The following is a 19220-nucleotide window of genomic DNA, read 5'->3' on the forward strand; positions in this document are numbered from 1 at the left end:
CTTGTCATGTCTTCATAAAATAATAGAGACCTATCATTAATAAGATGGGTATCCCATGTGTTCATCCTCATCAGACCTAGATGATCAAATAGGGGTAATCAAATGTAAACCCTAGTTTCAATCCTCAGAGACATCAACCTTACCTATCCATGCTTAGCATCACACCATTGTGATGAATTTCAATAACAACTATGCCAAATATAGTACATTACCTAACTATATTTCACTAAACCCTACTAAGTATTAGATACTTATGAACCATAATATCGAGGAGCCAACTATGCCCTATTTTAGTGGATCCAATAGTAAAACCTAGATCACCTCAACCCTAATTGATATACTTCTTATTACTTAATAAGTATGTTCTTCAAAAGCTATTCTTTTGAAGAAAATAAGGAACCATCATCAATCCTGCCTAACAGAATCTATAAACCCTAGCTAGCTATCACTAGCAAGATAAACCCACCATGATAGCAACAATGTATAATTAATTGCTTAAGTTGCTTATGCTTAAGTAAAACCATTGAAGTCCTAGATGCTGATGAATCCAACCCTGTTGGGATCCATCTAATCCTTACTCCAGACACTAATTGGAACCATAGGCAACCATAGAACCCCACAAAACCAATTATCATACTTATTCTTTATCAAAGAACATGTTCTTTAAAAGTTATTCTTTTGAAGTTTATAACAAGTAATCATCAACCATGCACCCTAATACTTAAAATTGACAACTGCTCTTTACTTATTATACAACTACTATCTCTGGGTGCATGATTGTTACTATGCATTTTACCACTTGCTTATGATACTAAAACAACACAACCCTGAATAAGAACCTTGTTTGTGAATCACTCTAAAAGTGCAACACACCCTAAGCAAATCATTTCAACTAACTAATCCTAAATCATCGGGGTTAGGTCACGCTTAGAGCGATTGCATCTCATACTTATGCATTATTGCATCCTTGCCAATCTTTTAAACGTCGTCCTTACCGGACAATAATGCTATTTCAGAATTTGGAGTTATTGCGTATCAAAGACCTTGCCTGCATAATCTTGCAGTCAAGAAAGGCAAGTTCATCGCTTGCTCATGTCATTTGAGTATTTTTACCAAATTACTTGCGAAGTACTATACTTATCACTCTTGCAAAAAAGCAAAAGTACTATTTCATAACTATGAATATGACTATGTGGTGGGCAATGGAACCATGGTATGTGTTGATATGGTGGAGGTTCCATTGCAAGGGTTTATATCCATCTAGGATTAAACAACAAATGTTGTCCAGTGATTCTTGTGCCGTAATACCCATGTTAACCATAAGATCTGGAGTGGGACGAAATAGTCAATTGTATTTCCACCTCTTGTACATCAACGGATGCGCTTTACCGTAGTACACTTGTATTCCAAGGGGACAAGCGGTGAGGTTGGGGAACCCTAAGTCCCGACGGCATTGTCCGTAGTACACTTGTAGCCCAAGGAGCAAGCGGTGAGGTTGGGGAACCCTAAGTCCCCACGGTATTGCGGTCTATATATGATGGGTTGCATCTACCGGCGAAGGAGTTTGGTTCGATCCCAAATTGTTGTCGTGGTCGGGGGCCATCCTTAATTGGTATAAGTACACCGGCGAGGACCCAGGGTCGGGGATGCAACAAAGGGTGGGTGTGCGAGGTAGCGGAGGAATATGATTGGCTATGACCTTATACCGGGCCTCACACCAAAGGAAGTGTGGACGGGAAAGCTGCCCGGTTGGCACCAAGGTTAAAATCTCTTATGGGTAAAGCAACACACCTCTGCAGAGTGTAATGAATCGTGAGCTGTCACTCCCTGTTTCGGGATATGGAACTGTGAACGCTGCCGGAAAGGAACTCCATGAAGTTCTAGTAAACCGGTGAAGGCTGACGGACATAGTTCTTCTGAATAAAAGCAACCTTTTGAAGAAATGATTATGAAAACCTGCATTGGTATTAGACTTTCTGGTCTAATGCCGTAGCTAGTGTATCAAACACCTATTTCCTATTATGAACTTGTTGAGTACGCTCGTACTCATCCCACTCTTAAATCCGCTGCTTAGATATGGAGGCATCGAAGGAGGATATACAGTGCAACTCGAAGATCGAGGAGTCAACAACTACTTCAAGGGACAGGAACCTGTCAGAAGAGACAAACACCACATCCAACAAGGATAAAACCTAGCTTAGCAATAGAAAGGAACTTGCTTCCTAAACCTAGCTCCTATTTAGCTAGAATCTATTCTTAGCCTCTATAGCTAGTTAAATACTCTACAAATAGAGTTCGTGATAAGACTAGACTACGAGTCATTCTTCTGGAGTTTATTTGCAGTTTCACTTCATTGTAAAGTAGGAGGCTATGATGATCTTATGTAACAGAGTCCATGTTGTAATTCTATAGACATACCTTGGACCCGCATATGTTTCTGTTGTACCACTCTGAGCGATATAATACTAGTGGAACAGTGTTTCATTAGTGTTATATCAGACTTGCATACTACACCATGCAGTGGTATGCCGGGTCACCACATACATACATATATATTGCACAAAACGTCGGGATGTACCAAGATGAAATTTGAACTGTTCAAATATAATGCACTAATATTGAAGCACATAGTTTACTAGTTTGGCAGAAGCTTCATTTAGAAGCCTAGGAAGCATAATGAACTAAATATTAGAAGCATGATCAGTGTGCTAATGGAACTTTCTTCATATGCGTAGGAAGCATACGTGTGTTATCAAACATGCATTTGTTTTTGTGTGACTACAGAAGCTGCATTCTTATTCTGCTTGGAGAAAATGTTGGTGCTTCATACATTCACTTGACATACTTCGGAAAAAATACATATTTTCTATCTTCATGCCGTCAAAATAGACAACTTTGTACTTTCATGTCACATGTTTCCATCTAACCCAAAAATACACCGGCAGTGATTACATGTATGCTTGAAGCAAAACAGGGATATGCTTCTGCTCTATGAATAACAGAAATCTGCTTCGAAAGAAGTATAAGTATCTACTTTACCAACCCTCGAATCCGAATCTGCAATGCAATGCTTTCAAGGGAATTGAATTGTTTCCATACAAATGAAAGTCATCTTCAACCGTCCTTCGTCCCTATCACTACATCTTTGAAACAAAGTGCCACAAAACAACTTCCCAATGCACTTCATTTTGTCGTGCATCATGTTTGCAAAAGGGTCATAGAAAAAACAAAGAGTTGCAACATGTTAGGTGTTATACACATTCAAATTTCACATAGGTGATAACATGCATCATGTGCAACACAAATGAGAAATATAGGAAGCATGTAACAGTGTTAAAAAATTAGTTCGCTCTCACATGAAAACAATTATACAAAGTTAAGGTGTATGGTTGTAGTGAAGCAATCTATATAGCTCTAAGAATCATATATATATGGACATTAAGAAGCACATATACAAAGATAGAAGCACGGTAGACGTAGATATGAAGAACGGTGTATGTACATACGAAACACGCTATACGTAGATATGAAGCACAATATAAGGTGCCATCAAAGTACAAAGGCATGCACAAAATGTACACTACATAAGTTAAATTATATGAGCCTTATTACCTGAACGTGCCCATTGTAAAAACGAAGAATTAATGGATGTCATGGCACATGTCCTATAGGAAGCCAAGAAAAGAGAGAAATATAGGAACTATGTGGCCGTGTTGAAAATAAGTCTCTTAACAAATGGAAACATGTATACCACAAACTTAGGCAGCATGGTTTTACTGCCGCAATGTAACAGAAGAATCCCGGTGATCACATGGGTACGTGAGCACGCGCTGTATATCCGACACGTGTCTAACGACGTATGTTTGTCGGTTTAGTAGAATATTTCACTCTCCATGACCCCACTAACCCACCATGAACGATTCACTGTCCTGCCGTCCAAGTGTCCAACCTCTTTTATCCTCTCATTCCTATCCATCTCACCTCATCTCCAGTTCTTCACAGCTGATCTAGGTGAGCAAGTTCACCGCAGCCAAGTCCTTCTTTCAGCATGTCAAAGCCGCGTCTCATCCGGCCGTCTATGCGGAGCTACTTCGCCTCCTCCGGAGCCTCAGCACAGGCGAGACCGTTGACCGCCGCGACGTCACGGACAAGGCCAGCGCGCTCCTCTGCGGCCACCCCGACCTCGTCCGCTGCTTCCACTCATTTCCCCCGACGAGTACGCGCCCGAGACAGCCTGCAAAGACAACGCCACGGCGGCGCCGACGCGACCCAGAAGAGAGCGCCGCCCCACGCTGGCCGCCGTCAGCGACGACGACGACGGTGACATTCGCGGAGCCTTGCTGTTCTTGGAACGGGTGAAGAAGCTAGCGGGGCCGCTGCACGAGAGGCTCCTCGCGCTCATCTTCCAAGTGAGCTCCGACGAGACGATGGACGGAAATCAGATCTACAGCATGGCCCGTCAAGTCTTCAGCTCGGCGCACGTCGCCCTCCTCCGCCGCCGCCTCCATCCGAGAATCGACTCCGTGAAGAGGGGATGGACGGGCTGCGTGGATGCCGCTTCAGCGCTGCAGCAGCCGCGCCACACACACACCTCCGCTCAATCTCGCCCAAGCTCAACGACGCCACCCAAAATTGAGGCACCTGGACGTTGAACGTGAACAGCCGCATGCATCGGAGTGCCATGGCCAACGTCTCGTCTTTGGATTCTGTCTGCGGCGGAGGTAGATGAGCGCCCTTCTTAATTCCACTGCCGCCGCGCTGGCCTGCAAGCCGCCACACCTGCACCTATCCAGCGAGCCGCTGCACCCGCCGTTGATTCCTTCCAAGGGGAGCAGCCGAACCCGTCGCACCCATCAATGTTGAGCCAACACGGGGGCTCCGATACGGCCCCTGTCCCGCACCTACCGCCATTAACCGCTTTCCCAATCGACGACATCCCAATACAGATTAGAGAGCTCGAATTTGTGGGGAGTAGCCAAACTGATTGGGGGCGAATAGATCAGGCGGAGGAGTTTTAGATTCGGCTAACGTCGGAGCTTTAGGTGAGGGTGGAGGAGAGCACTCGACAGCCACCGACAGCCACCGTTGAGACCTCGACAGCCACCGACAGCCGCCGTTGAGACCTCGATGGCACCACCGCTGGTCTCCCCGCCGCGGGACGCTGCAACACCTTCTCGTGTGCACGGGATGCGGTCGGCGCTGCGGCCATCTAGGCGCTCGAGAGGGCAATGCGCATCTCCTAAAAGTGCAGGTCAGCAGCTGCCAGTCCCACGTGGTCCACAAGATAGCAGGCACAAAAGTATTCACGCCGTGTGATTGCCGTGAGGCAGAAACCGAATCTCAATGCTGATCTAACGAGGACTAGACCGTGCTCACGTATCCCTCCGGTCACCAAATCCACTCTCCGCAATGTAAAGCATGTGTTTCAGATATTGGAAGCATTGATACAAACTTAAGAAGCATGGTTCGTATTGCCCATCCTCTAGACATCAGAGGCACATAGATACCTATATAAAAGTTGGCTGATTTCTCAGCCTATGAGCAGCTCAACGTCACATGGCACTGTTCATGTGCTATTTTTTGCCAATCAGAATGCGACACATAGGCACAGTGCTACAGTAACAGTTGTTGAATAGTGCCTCGCGATGAACAGTGTCGATAAACAGTGCCGGTGGCTGAACAATACTCAATGTATAGTGCCGGTCACCATGAACTGTCTCGCGGTAATTTTTCGACGCAACTTCCGACAAATACCTATATAAAGGCTGGCTGATTTCTCAGCCTATGAGCAGCTCAACGTCACATGGCACTGTTCATGTGCTATTTTTTGCCAATCAGAATGCAACACGTAGGCACAGTGCTACAACAACAGTTGCTGAATAGTGTCTCGCATGAACAGTGTCGATAAACAGTGCCGGCGGCTGAACAATACTCAATGTACAGTGCCGGTCACCATGAACTGTCTCGCGGTAATTTTTCGACGCAACTTCCGGCAAAAAAAGTTCGATAATTTAATATATTTTCTGAACAATCGTGACATTTAGAGCAAAGGGCCAAATACGGATAATTAGTGCATTTTCAAAATAAAAAAACACAATAAAATGTTGCCACGGGCGCGGCGTTTTTCCCCTCTCGCGGTAATTTTTCTCCATAACTTCTAACACAAAAAAGCTTTGCCGATTTAATATATTTACCGCATATTTGCGCCATTTAGAGCAAACGGCCAAATGTTGATGTTTAGTGCATTTTCAAAAAAACACATAGATACCTATATAAAGGCTGGCTGATTTCTCAGCCTATGAGCAGCTCAACGTCACATGGCACTGTTCATGTGCTATTTTTTGCCAATCAGAATGCGACACGTAGGCACAGTGCTACAGTAACAGTTGTTGAATAGTGTCTCGCGATGAACAGTGTCGATAAACAGTGCCGGTGGCTGAACAATACTCAATGTATAGTGCCGGTCACCATGAACTGTCTCGCGGTAATTTTTCGACGCAACTTCCGACAAATACCTATATAAAGGCTGGCTGATTTCTCAGCCTATGAGCAGCTCAACGTCACATGGCACTGTTCATGTGCTATTTTTTGCCAATCAGAATGCAACACGTAGGCACAGTGCTACAACAACAGTTGCTGAATAGTGTCTCGCATGAACAGTGTCGATAAACAGTGCCGGTGGTTGAACAATACTCAATGTACAGTGCCGGTCACCATGAACTGTCTCGCGGTAATTTTTCGACGCAACTTCCGGCAAAAAAAGTTCGATAATTTAATATATTTTCTGAACAATCGCGACATTTAGAGCAAAGGGCCAAATACGGATAATTAGTGCATTTTCAAAATAAAAAACTCAATAAAATGTTGCCACGGGCGAGGCGTTTTTCCCCTCTCGCGGTAATTTTTCTCCATAACTTCTAACACAAAAAAACTTTGCCGATTTAATATATTTACCGCATATTTGCGCCATTTAGAGCAAACGGCCAAATGTTGATGTTTAGTGCATTTTCAAAAAAACACAAAAAATGCCGTCACGGACGCGGCGTGCCGCCGCGCCAAAGCCTACTAGTATTTGTTATATATGAAGCATGGAATCTCTCTAGCAAAATTCTATCACACCATACGCAAAACCTAGTGGAAGCATATAAATTAACCAAAATGAACATACTTGCAAGTAAATATGTAGCTATATAGTTTCTAAAATATGTAAATAATCCATAAGTGGAAATTTGTGTTCCTAGGTAACTACAACCAGGATAATCTGACATGAACATAACATGAATTTGATTAAAAATATCCTTGTAGCAGAAGCAGCTTCATAATCTTCTAATATTGTGGCTTATCTAGTATGAGAGGATCAAGTGCTACGCCTAGAGGTTTGTACTTGGAGATCGCATAAAAAATAAATACCACAGGAAATTAATTAAGGACAAGAGCAAGAGGTTTGTAGAATCGTGTTGCACCTGTTGTGACTGATCCGGAGATGCATGTGTTCGCACACGATACGACAGATCCCAAAGCTTCCGCAACCACGTCCCAGGTCTGCACCTGGTCTTGGGGATTGCTACCATCAAGAGAGTGGAGAGAGGGCATAGACGCATCATAGGAGGACAGTGCGCGACAAGACAGCGAGCAGCACACCACGACCACGATCCTGCCGGCATCGGAGTCGTTCATGGTGGAAGCCCATGTTCACGATCTGGATTGGATGTGCGGCGCGCCGGAGAGAGCTAAGGCTTCGTGGGGGAGTAGCAGATCCAGATGCGCGCGTGCAGATTCACCGACCACTAGATTGATTTGTTGAGATATTATCGGCCAGAAATTTGGGATTAAGGTGGATGCGTGGTTAATGGGGTCAAACTTTCCTTTTCCTGAGAAGCAATGCCAAAATATGGCCGTTCGATAGAAATTAAGGGTGTGTTTGGCAGCCCGTATCAACCCAGAATTTCCCATCTCAACTGAGATTTTTGGCCATACCTATGTTTGTTAGCCCGGGTGAACACAGATGAGCTATGCCCACTTCATATAGAAAATGCCCCTCAGCCTGGCCCGGTTGTGAACCTCAAATCGAGCTTCACAATTCACAATCCAGCCAAGCTGAGTCCATCCCGCAAACCTCCTCTGGGTCCACCAGCGAACCCCCAGACCACAGCCCGGCCTCGTCATTTGCTCTCGGAACGAAAGGAACACGGAAAGTGGTCTCGCTCCCGTACCCCTCCCCAGGCCGTCGCCCGCCACCACGCCCTGGCCGCCGCCCGTCACCACCCCCTGGCCGCCGGCCGCCGCCGCCGCCACCCTCCCCTGGCCTCCCTGGATGCCGCTCTCCGCCCGCCGCTGCTCCACGGCGGCGTCGGCCGTCCACGGATACCGCTGCCGCCCACGGACGCGACTCGCCGCCCGCCGTCCACAGGACGCCGGCCGCAGAGCACCGCGATCCACCGGCGCCGTCGCGCTGGACCACCACGCCGGCGGGAGATGCGCCTCAACTCCGACCGTCGGACAGACGCGCCTCGGCGAGCCCCGCGTCGGTCCTTCCTCCTCTCGCGCGGACAGAGGCGGCAAGCCCCCGCCGCCGACGAGCCACCGCCCCACGGCCCTGCTCCCGCAACCGCCGGCGCCCCACGGCCCTCCGACCACCAGCGCTGGCGCCCCACGGCCCGCCATGGCCGGCGATCTGCTCCCAGCAAGGCTGAGCCCCTGATTGCTTTTTAGTTGTTTTGTTCAAGGTCCTTAGTGCAAGAGTTTGGACCTTTTTGTTATTTCTTAGGTCTTGGGCAAATCTCCACCCATCCGGTTGCCAAACAAAGTATCACTTCGAATTCTCTCAACACATACGAGCTAACAAACACATCACAAAATTCCAAATCAGCTTGTATGGGATGAGATATCTCAAGTGGGAAAGTGAATCTGAAGTGACACGGGCTACCAAACACACCCAAAATGGACGGTCCCGGAGTGGTCCGATGGTTTGCTTCCTATCGGACTGCGATATATAGTGTTTACCTTTCCTTTCTTCCACCGAGCTAAAATGGAATTGTTGGCGATGAAGTGCATAACACTCCCAAGTCAAAAACCATGCCAATACGCAAACAGGACACGCCCCTAGTCGACCGGCCGGCCTGCCTGTGACGCGAGCATCTCCTGCCGCCGCCGCCGCCGCCGTATCCCGGGCCTCGCCGTCCGTCACGCGCAGCTCCGGCCCGGCACGCGGCAGCGCTGCGGCGAGACCTACAAAGAAAAAAGGCACCATCAAATTCCAAATCTTTGCCAGGTCCGAGCGAAACATCCGCGTCCTTCTCCGTGACAAAGCATCCACCTTTCCCCCCACGAGGCCACGACCTCGGGAATCTCGCGGCGCGCCGCTGGTCCAAGTCCAAATGGAGGCGGAGCTCCGTGCCCGCGCCGCCGCCCCGCCAGCCAAGGAGCGGGACACGCCGCCGCCCTCCCCAGCAGCCGCAGCCGCGGAGGAGGACGCGCCACTCCTCCCGGGCGTGCGGCGGCGCGCGATGAGGGAGCGGTTCGCCCAGCGCAGCGACTCCTTCCGCCGGGAAGTCGGCCGCGCGGCCGCCGAGACCTTCCTCCTCACCCGCCTCACGCTCACCCTCCTCCGCTACCTCGGGTACCCACCGGTTCCATTTCCCTTTGCTACTACTTGCGCTTTCCTTCTGTCACTACCGATTCCACCTTGTGATCTGCATCTGCTTGTGCTCCTGCCAACTGGCTTGTGGCATTTACTTCGAAGAATTTGTGTATGGGCCTATCACAACATGTTTAGCACTGAGCTAACTGAACTTTACTGAGATCTGATGCTAAAGCTCGGAATATATGATACTCATTATGATGCTTCAGTGAATCGGATACACGATAATGACCTTTGCCCTAGACATTCTCTTTGTTTAAAAAAAGTAATAGCAGGAGAGCTACTAATCTCATTTGATTTTTATTTTTGAGCAAGCATTTAATTGCAAAGGTAGTAGCTAGAGTTTAGAAAGGAGGCGGAATGGTTCTCGTCCCTTAGGTTTAGTCCGAGACAGGTTTATTCTAGTAGTGGGTTCCCTCACAATGCGTTGAATGATAGGTGGGCTATTGAGTTTGTTCCAATAACTTGTCTCATTTACGCAGGATAGGCTACAGATGGATCCGCCAGTTCCTAGCCCTCTGCTGTTATGCTCTACTGCTCATGCCTGGTTTTATTCAAGGTTGGTGTTTTTTAATTAAACCACTTCACTTGTTCGAAAGTGGGATCTAGGTGATATGCTCGGGTCAGGTGTTATCACTACCTTCAAAGCATGTAGTACACTTGACCGTTTGTTTTTTTGCTTTACTCCAGTTTTATATTATTACTTCTTCTCAAGACAAGTTCATAGGAGTGTTGTATACGGAGAACAGCCAAGAAACAGGTATTTTGATCATTTTCTACAAGTTTATTAAGTATTACCATGCACCTGATATCTCTATTCAGTAAACCGGTATGTACCTTTATCTCTTTGTACTCCCTCCATCCATAAACGGATGTCGAAGATTTATTTAAATTCGGATGTATCTGTACACTAAAGAGTGTCTAGATACATATAAATTTAGAAAAACTTGCGATATTCTTTTATGGACGGAGGTAGTATTTCATAAGTTACTTACGTTATTGATATCTGTACCCTGGCATTTATTCCTGCAGATTGGATTTGTATATACCAGCTGGCACAACAGGGTTGAAGCCGGTCGTGGCATTCGTCACTGGTGGAGCATGGATCATAGGGTGAGTACAAGTATGTACTATTCTGGACCTCAAGTTCTTTTCTTTCTCTTTACCATTCCAGAACCCCAGTAAGGCAGTAAGTTCTAGGTTTTGTCTTGACTTCATGTGAAGCGAATTATACATATCTCAGGTACAAAGGATGGGGTGCCCTCTTAGGAAGACGCTTGGCAGAAAGGGGCATCTTAGTTGCATGTATTGATTACAGGTACTCAGAATAAATTCGAAATATGCAAAGCACCAAGATTCTCATATCACACTCATGGAGCATCACAATGATTTGTTTGCAGAAACTTTCCTCAGGGGACCATTGGTGACATGGTAGAAGATGTATCCCAAGGAATCTCATTTGTCTGCAACAATATAGCTAGATATGGAGGTGATCCTGAAAGGTTGATAGCTTATACCTTACCAAAATTTGAAGTTTGGCTATTGCAATTTCGATGTCGTTTGTTTTTAATGTGTGCCCTGCACATGCGCCCATATGGTAAATATGCATGCTTTAGGATCCGTTAGTGTGGAACATGAGAAAGAATGTATTGAAGGCAATGTTCATTTGGGTATTCATGTTTTCAAAGACTAATGGTGTGACTTAAACAAGAACCTATGGTTCATTTCCAAAAGATTATTTGATGCACTGTATCCTAAAATTTTGCATGCTTTAGGATCCATTAGTACTACCATGAAATCCATTCGCAAAACTAAGTAATATCCTGAAATGATATAGTCATCTTTTTTCCTTATATGTTCTATGTACATCGTGCTAACAGGATTTATCTTGTTGGACAATCTGCTGGTGCACATATTGCTGCGTGTACTCTCGTAAATCAAGCTATTAAAGAATGTGGTGAAGGAGATACTTCCAATTGGAGTGTTGGGCAACTAAAAGCTTACTTCGGTATTTCTGGCGGGTAAGCATATATGACTAGCACAACTTGTAGATGTTCCTTTTTCTGTGATAAATTGTGATATCACCAGTACTCAGTTTTTTGCATTGTCAAACATTGGCAGTACTGCCCAGTAGTATTTATCTCTTGCTGCAGTTTAGTATACTGTGCTTATTGTCCAGGCAGAATGGTAATATGCTTGCTCTAAATTTAAGACAGTGGAATTTGTCTATTAAGCAATATTAGCTTGCAAGTTCAGGCTCCTGCTGTAGTATATTCTAGGAATCAGGTCTGGGAAGCCAATCCTACTTTTGGATCACTGTACTGCCCTTTCCAGCATTTAATCGCAGGGCTTGCCACTTTTGGAAGGAGCGTCACTACTGATTCACATACATAAGAATGTCACAGAATAGGTGTATTGGTCTTAACATTTCACTTCTGATTTCTGCAGTTATAATCTTCTCAACTTGGTTGACCATTTCCATAGGCGTGGTCTGTACCGATCTGTCTTTCTCAGGTATTTATCTTTGACCTGTAGCATTTGTTCATGTTTCAGCACCAACTCCTCTTTTCCCTTAGTAAAACATCCAACAGTTTTTTCGCCCACTATTGGCATTTGGCAATACTATAACATCATTGCAACCATATGTTTCAGCATTATGGAAGGTGAGGAATCATTGAGGAAATTTTCTCCGCAAGTGTTGGTTAAGGATGTAGCTGTTGGATCTGCAGTTCCTCTATTGCCCCATATCATCCTTCTCCACGGGACAAGTGATTGTTCAATGCCGTGTGCTGAAAGGTGGGTTAAAGTGAAACAATTGACCTCATTGGGTGTTCTAAGTTGCTCGCTCGTTGGTCTTCACCTGTAGTATTCTGGATATTGGTATGTGACACAGTCGAAAATTGCAGTGAAGCTTTCCTTGATGCTTTACAACAGCGTGGTGCTAAAGTGGATCTGTTCTTATATGAAGGAAAGACACATACTGATCTATTTCTTCAGGTAATCACTGCGAGCTATTGCACTGGTGCTATTTGAAAGGATTTCTTAGTTTGGACATTTTGACCTTCTTAGTTAATATTTTGGAGTGCTTTATTTTCTCCTTTTTAAAATAGAAAGTACTTCTTCCATTCTTGTCGTGGTTTTAGTTTAAATTTGAACTACAATCACTACAAGAATTATGGAACAAAGGAACTGCATGATTATCTGGTTTCCATGGGATAAAATATATCTGGTACTCAGTTTTGACTTTTGAGTATAGCCTTACGTCGTTATTTCTTGCGCTAGATAGCTCGTAAATTGTGAAGCATTGTGTTGCCTAGTATAGCAAAGTACTCTCGACTGGAGGAAGCTCGAATACCTCTCAGTTCAGTTAAATGATTGGGCTGGCTGCTGAAGTACCTAGTTGTTTTTTCTGATTTTAGAGAGTAATTCTTCACCTAATCTCCATGTAGCTTGAGTCTTATTACTCTTTCAACATTATTACTATTACCTCTGCACTCTGCGGTTTGAGATTATAAGTTTATAACACAAGTGGTTCTCATGTTTGATTCCCTTTTATGTGGTAAAGGATCCTCTTCGGGGCGGTAGGGATAAGATGCTGGAAGAGATTGTCGCCACGATACATAAGGATGATCCAAGCGAGTCAACCCAGGACCTTGCTGTGCCAGTTGCACGCCGTCTCGTTCCTGAATTCATGCTGATGCTCGCTGGGAGAGTAAGCCCTTTCTGAAGATGCTGGGGTGTTAGGGAGTGCGGCAACGGTCCAAGCGGGGATGCTGATTTGAAGTATTGTCTGATGGTTTCATGCATATGTATGTAAAATGTGTACACTAGGGATGCTGATTGAAGTATTGTCTGATGGTTTCATGCATATGTATGTAAGATGTGTACACTAGTTGAACAACTGAAGTCTTTTCAACTCTTACGGAAATTGGTCTGTTTAGATTGCCCTGTGTATAAACGATTGCCGAGGATGCATCTCACTGGTCTGTATTAGATATGTACAGAGTACAGACAGACATAGCCCCAGACGGTAGCCAGTAGCCACAGTTGTATACCCTCTATTGTATCCTGATGTATACTGGCCACAGTTACGTAGTCTTATGAACTTCTGCTTGACAATGGCCTGGTGGGAACATATTTTGTTACGGAAATATGAATACAAAATACAGATTTGTTATTTCTCAGCAGCCTGAGAAAATTTTATTTACCCTGCAAAAAAAGAGAAACTAGAATTGCACAAAATTTGTGTGGAACTCACGATGTAGAATCGTCAACTTAGACATAAGAATGGTTTGGCTGCCATAAAAATAGATGTTCCTACGTTTGTACTTTTAACTGAACATGAAAGAAAATAGAACTCAGTTCAGAAACTACGACTTTTACCCTAACATGAAAGAAAATACTAACGTGAAACAAAGCAGATGCAAAGCAGCAAAGTTTCTTGATCTATTAAAGACTCCAGAGGAAAACATGACAATGTTCAGATGGAGGCTCAGCTGGTTACAATCATGCATATATGGGTCCCGTAGGAAAATGAAGACCTCAGAGCATTCCTCTATGAACTAATCTCAAGTTTACATCTGATCTTGAGTGTAAAAATACAATTATCCATGCAGGGCCAGGCTCCTGCAATCAACAACTATGCATGGCAGCAGCATGCACTCACATAAGGAAGGGCAGCTGCGGCGCCCAAGATCCAAACTTGCAGTGCAGTGTTCTGCATCCATAGGACTGCACTACTGCACTATCAGCATCTGGTGTCCGTGACAGAAATGCGGTGCCAAAATCCATTTTCGTCGTCCTTATTGTTGTTGCTGCACTAGGGGTGCATCTTGGAGACCTTTTCGGATAGTTCAGCGATAGCCTCCTCCGTTTCCTCAGAGATTTCTTCGTCATACTGAAGAATAACAGAACAAGAACGCAAACAAAGTCACTGTCTGAGCTCTTAAGCGAAAGAAAAAGGTTTGATTGTTCATAGTGCAAGAATATGCCTTGCCTAATTGCAATAATCAATGGAGAATTAAGGTACTACAGCATTAGTAAGTACCTCTCGTTGTTTATTTGGATTGACAACGACACACTTGGAAGCGCTAATGCTCGCGCTCTTCTGGTAGCTCCGGGGGCTCACGCCATTCTGGCCACCAGATGGATGCTGCTGCCCTGGGTCCTGTGACCTTGGAGGGCTTTGGGCATCAGGATCTGCACCCAGCTCCTGATCATTAGGATGCTGTTCATTATTACCATCATTCGATGCACCTACTCTCTGCCTGTTACACACAAATCAATGCAGAACTTAGAAAAAATAATAACTGAGACAAAGTAAGAAGCTTCACACTTCTAATTTCTGACAACCGTGTATTATACCTTGGTAAGGAGGCATGCTTTCTTTGCAGTGGAGAACCTCGTTCGCCTTTGCTGTAATGCTCCTCCAGGTGTGCAAACTGTCGCTTAAAGCGATCAACCCCACTGCAGCACCAAAAATAGCCATACAAAGATATGTTAATTACAAGGATACACTAATTACATATTTTATTAAGTCCGATGACTTCTTGTATCAAAATTAAAACAAGTCCATACTGCACCTTGGATAGAGGAAACTAAGCTGTTCTCCACCTTTCATGTATTCCTGCAGCATCTGTGGATGATACTCCAGAATCTGTTTGAGTTCATGAAAAAATCAACCTCTTGAAAGAAAATACATTATGAACAGAAAACAGGAAACAAGCTTTGCTTCTCTACCTCTCGATAAATCAATTCTCTAACATCATCTTTGGTCACCTTTCGTCTCTCAAACTCAAACTCAAGTTTTGAAATTGGATTTCTCGAAGGCTCACGTTCCACATTAGAAAGAGTTGCAAAATATGGATCAGCCAAAGCCTGAAGAGTTAAGAAGACAATGAAATTATAGCATATCAAGACATATACATGTGTTTGTGAAATCGTTAAAACAAATGTAGAAGAGAATACTCTCGTGTTTACCTCTTCAGCTGAAGGCCGGTCTTTAGGATCAAATGCAAGTAATCGCCCTAGCAAGTGAACCGCTAACGGATCAGCATTAGGAAATTTCTGAGTCAAGGGGACAGGATGTTTTTTTCGCATACAACTTAGGTATCTCCTGGCCTTCTCATTTCGAATCTGCAAAGGTCATATGCAGCAGTCAGTGATTACTCTTGTAACCCTAATGCACCATTGCAAAATGTGCGGACAAAAGAACAGCAAAAATCATGAAATGTATAGCTAGATGGGTCTGGGGGGATCACTCTACTGGCCCACAATGCAACTTATAAAAGGGTGCAACAGAAATGAAAATTTCCAGATACATTATTCCATCTTGTCAGTGAACTGTATCTCCTCAAATATTACTTTGCGCATAATTGAAGCAAGAATAAGGGACGCGAAACAAACATACCCGCGATAAGGTTTCTGATGATGGAGTTCCAAGAAGATCTGTTATTATATCTAACTGGTGGACGACATTCTTCCCAGGAAAAAGTGGTCGTCCAGTGAGAAGCTCAGCGAATATGCATCCAATACTCCATATATCAACAGCAGGAGTGTACTGCATACAAATTACACTTGTCAGAAAGATAGACAAATCTGACACTTGCAGAGAGTTTTTAGAATCTCTAGATAAATTTCACTTTACTATCTAATTTTCATCTGAGTAAGTGAGTTCACAGCGTGTTTTGACAGAACTATGTGTATGCATATAATTACAATGAGAAGTGACTAAAAAATCTTGTCATAGTGGTTAAGCCTTAATTTTGTACACTTAGTCCATGCTGTAGATTCCAGAGTTTTTTTAAGAAAACGAAAAAGGGAAAGCATTCATCTTTCCTGTACACGACTTTATGAGTTCAAGAATTGAAGAACTTACTTTCGAGAAAAAGGAGCCACATAATTCAGGTGCTCTGTACCACCTTGTTGCTACATAATCCTTTGAAAAAAAAAACAATGCAACGAAGTAAGAAAATATATGAGAATGTGGGTTATTACATACAATGAGAAGCACCTTACCGTCCAAAATATAGCTGAAGGAGCATCATTAAATGATACACGTGCAAGTCCAAAGTCACAAATTTTCAGTTTGCAGTCCGAGTTGGCCAGTATATTCTTGGGCTTTAGATCACGGTGAAATACATTCCCTGTGCCAAGATACACAGCAAAATACTGTCAGAAGAATAAATAGAAGTCCAATGACAATTTGATAGATCAACTTAAGGATTATGCTAAATGAATGGGTTAGCAGGTTCAAGGAGATCAGCAATAGTTCACTGACTTACCGGCATGGATGTACTTGAGCGCACGGAGAAGTTGGTAAAGGAAAAACTGGTAATGCTCCGCTGTGAGGTCATCATTGGCTCTGATGACCTGATGGAGATCCGACTCCATGAGCTCAAAAACAACATATACATCTTGGAACTCCCTCCGAGAAGGGGGGAGCATTATGTGCTTGATCTCTACTACGTCCGGATGACGGAGCAGCCGAAGGAGCTTGACCTCACGGAGGATGCGTGTGGCATCCGACACGTGCTCAAACACATCATTGATCTTCTTAATCGCAACCCGCTCACCGGTGCGGGTATCTACTGCGGCAGCAACTACTCCATAACTCCCCTTGCCGATGACTTCTTGGATTTGGTACTGGCTTGCCTCTCCATACTCAGTGAAGAACTCTTTTTCCAGTGCATTCTACAAGATGGCAATTCGCAAGAACAAATTAAAGCCAACTAGGAATGTACGGATCATTTAGGATTGAAGAATGAAATAAAAAAATATTTAAGTACTTATTAATAGTGAAATAACAATAACGTAGAGTTAGTTCAATTGAAAGCAATTCGACAGGAAAGCAAGTGTCAGATGAAAAGACTAGCCCGGTACGTGTAGGACTATTCTCAGCAATCAGAGATGTGGCAAGGTTCACTCTGGAGCAAAGGAAGCAGACACCATGGTGCAGGGTTGAGGTTGACAGGAGCTACAGGTCCAGACCAAGTCAATCTAACTACAATACTAACCAATGGCCAATTCAGCCAATGTGACACCCAAGTGGAACAGCTTGGACAAGAACAGCTACTTATGATAAGTTCAACACGGATGATGAAAGGAACCGTAATAATTGAAAATTCAACTACAACGTCTACAAGTGTGGAGACTGAACAGAATACGGAAAGGGCACCAGCTTTATGGAGAAGATGCTCCATGTACCAACTACACATCTCTGAAGAGACGGGAACATGTAGGGAACAAAACAGCATTCAGTCTCGCAAAGAATATTTTCCCAGATCAGCCAAGCAGCAGGTCGCAAAGTAGTAAGTATAGTAATGATTCGATCACAAATAGGATCACCTACCGCCGTAATGATCGAAAGACAAGAAAATTGGATCAGAGACGCAAGGTCACCTGCCCTGCCCAGCAGCCGTATCGATGAAAAGAACAGAAAGAAAGAAAGACAAGCTACCGTATAGCAGTAGTATCTAAGCTAAGCAACTGCCGCAAAGATCCGATCTTGGCTAAGAATTTCCGGCGACGACGAATCAAAGAATCGCAAGAAAGCTTCATGCCCAAAACTGGACAAGAATCTAGCGTGACCAAGAACAGAGAGGCATGAGGATAGTCTGACCTTCTTGTGGGTCTCGACGGGGAGCGGCATCTTGCGCTTGGGGACGCGGATGGCGCGGAGGCCAACGAGATCCAGGTCCTCGACGTCGTCGGAGGAGAAGTCCTCGCCGGCGGAGGACTGGTTGGAGCCGGGCACGGAGCCCGAGGGCGTGCGGCGGTGGAACAGGCGGCGGAAGCCGTCGACGAGGCCGTTCCCTCCTCCCATGTACCCCTCTTCCCTACCTCTGCGCCCGCCCCGGCATTGGCTGCCTAGCCGCCGCCTCCTCCAGCCACCTGCTCCTCTTCTTGCCCCCGCCGACGCCGCCTCTCGCTTGCTCGAGGAGTCCTTGGCTGCTCTCTAGGCGGCGCTGTCACCGGCGGTGTGGAGGGGGTGCGGGGAGGAAGGGCGGAATCGACGGGGTCTACTCTTATACTCGGGGACGGGGATTCGGGCGGAGGATTTTCTTTCCGATTTCGTCGCTGTTTTTCTTTCGGCCGTGCAGGTGATGGGCGCTCGCAAGTTCACACGGTGCGTGCGCGTTGGTTGACGGAGGCAAAAATCTGGAGTTACTGGGAAAGATCGCACTTCCCTGGTGGACGGTGGCGCCGGAATTTGGGTGCTAGGGAAGAAGCATACTACAGCTGTAGTCGATAGTCGACAGTGAGGTATGTGCTGCACGGACAGGGTATCGGTCTGGTTGTGGGTGAGCCGGCAGAGTCCACTGATGGCTAGGGGAAATAGGGCATGGGGGAACTGGAAGTGTACCACCTTTGTTAGGTCACCGGCGAGCATTGTGTAACGGTGTAACCTTTGTGATAAGGTGATTCGGAGTCCACGATGCAAAGTGTATTCACAAAAGTGTGATGTTCGGCATTCAGAACTTATGTGAGAACAGTGACATCCCTAACTCATCAGGGTTTAAATTCTGATTTGACACTTTGGTGTCTCATAAAGACGGGATATTCTTCAGTGAGAGGCGAC

General features: G+C 45.1%; 2 protein-coding genes across 2 annotated transcripts; one reads left to right on the plus strand and one right to left on the minus strand.

The window, feature by feature from the left end:
• Nucleotides 1-9054: 9054 nt before the first annotated feature.
• Nucleotides 9055-13580, plus strand: LOC127312621 (probable isoprenylcysteine alpha-carbonyl methylesterase ICMEL1). The gene is made up of 11 exons (XM_051343152.2): nt 9055-9619; nt 10123-10199; nt 10331-10400; nt 10673-10753; nt 10884-10958; nt 11041-11142; nt 11521-11661; nt 12089-12154; nt 12293-12436; nt 12547-12637; nt 13206-13580. Exons 1-11 carry the CDS (start codon nt 9378-9380, stop codon nt 13365-13367), a joined length of 1251 nt encoding a protein of 416 aa, XP_051199112.1. The 5' UTR covers nt 9055-9377; the 3' UTR covers nt 13368-13580.
• A 482-nt stretch (nt 13581-14062) lies between these two features.
• On the minus strand, nt 14063-18913 carry LOC127312620 (mitogen-activated protein kinase 12). The gene is made up of 11 exons (XM_051343151.2): nt 18261-18913; nt 16924-17332; nt 16658-16785; nt 16518-16577; nt 16050-16199; nt 15620-15775; nt 15380-15517; nt 15223-15296; nt 15005-15106; nt 14688-14907; nt 14063-14537 (listed from the first exon to the last, which is right to left on the minus strand). Exons 1-11 carry the CDS (start codon nt 18462-18464, stop codon nt 14460-14462), a joined length of 1719 nt encoding a protein of 572 aa, XP_051199111.1. The 5' UTR covers nt 18465-18913; the 3' UTR covers nt 14063-14459.
• Between the last annotated feature and the right edge of the window lie 307 nt (nt 18914-19220).

Source organism: Lolium perenne, chromosome 7 (genome assembly GCF_019359855.2).
Source record: "Lolium perenne isolate Kyuss_39 chromosome 7, Kyuss_2.0, whole genome shotgun sequence".
Classification (NCBI taxonomy): domain Eukaryota; kingdom Viridiplantae; phylum Streptophyta; class Magnoliopsida; order Poales; family Poaceae; genus Lolium; species Lolium perenne.

Excerpts from the sequence above, each read along its gene's own strand:
- LOC127312621 (XM_051343152.2), top strand. The coding sequence starts at position 9,378 with ATGGAGGCGGAGCTCCGTGCCCGCGCCGCCGCCCCGCCAGCCAAGGAG. Across the intron at positions 10,754-10,883 it reads GGTGGAGCATGGATCATAGG|GTACAAAGGATGGGGTGCCC; the intron begins GTGAGTACAAGT and ends TACATATCTCAG. Across the intron at positions 11,662-12,088 it reads TACTTCGGTATTTCTGGCGG|TTATAATCTTCTCAACTTGG; the intron begins GTAAGCATATAT and ends TGATTTCTGCAG.
- LOC127312620 (XM_051343151.2), bottom strand. The coding sequence starts at position 18,464 with ATGGGAGGAGGGAACGGCCTCGTCGACGGCTTCCGCCGCCTGTTCCAC. Across the intron at positions 15,107-15,222 it reads CTTAGTTTCCTCTATCCAAG|TGGGGTTGATCGCTTTAAGC; the intron begins GTGCAGTATGGA and ends TTGGTGCTGCAG. Across the intron at positions 14,538-14,687 it reads ATCCAAATAAACAACGAGAG|TATGACGAAGAAATCTCTGA; the intron begins GTACTTACTAAT and ends GTTATTCTTCAG.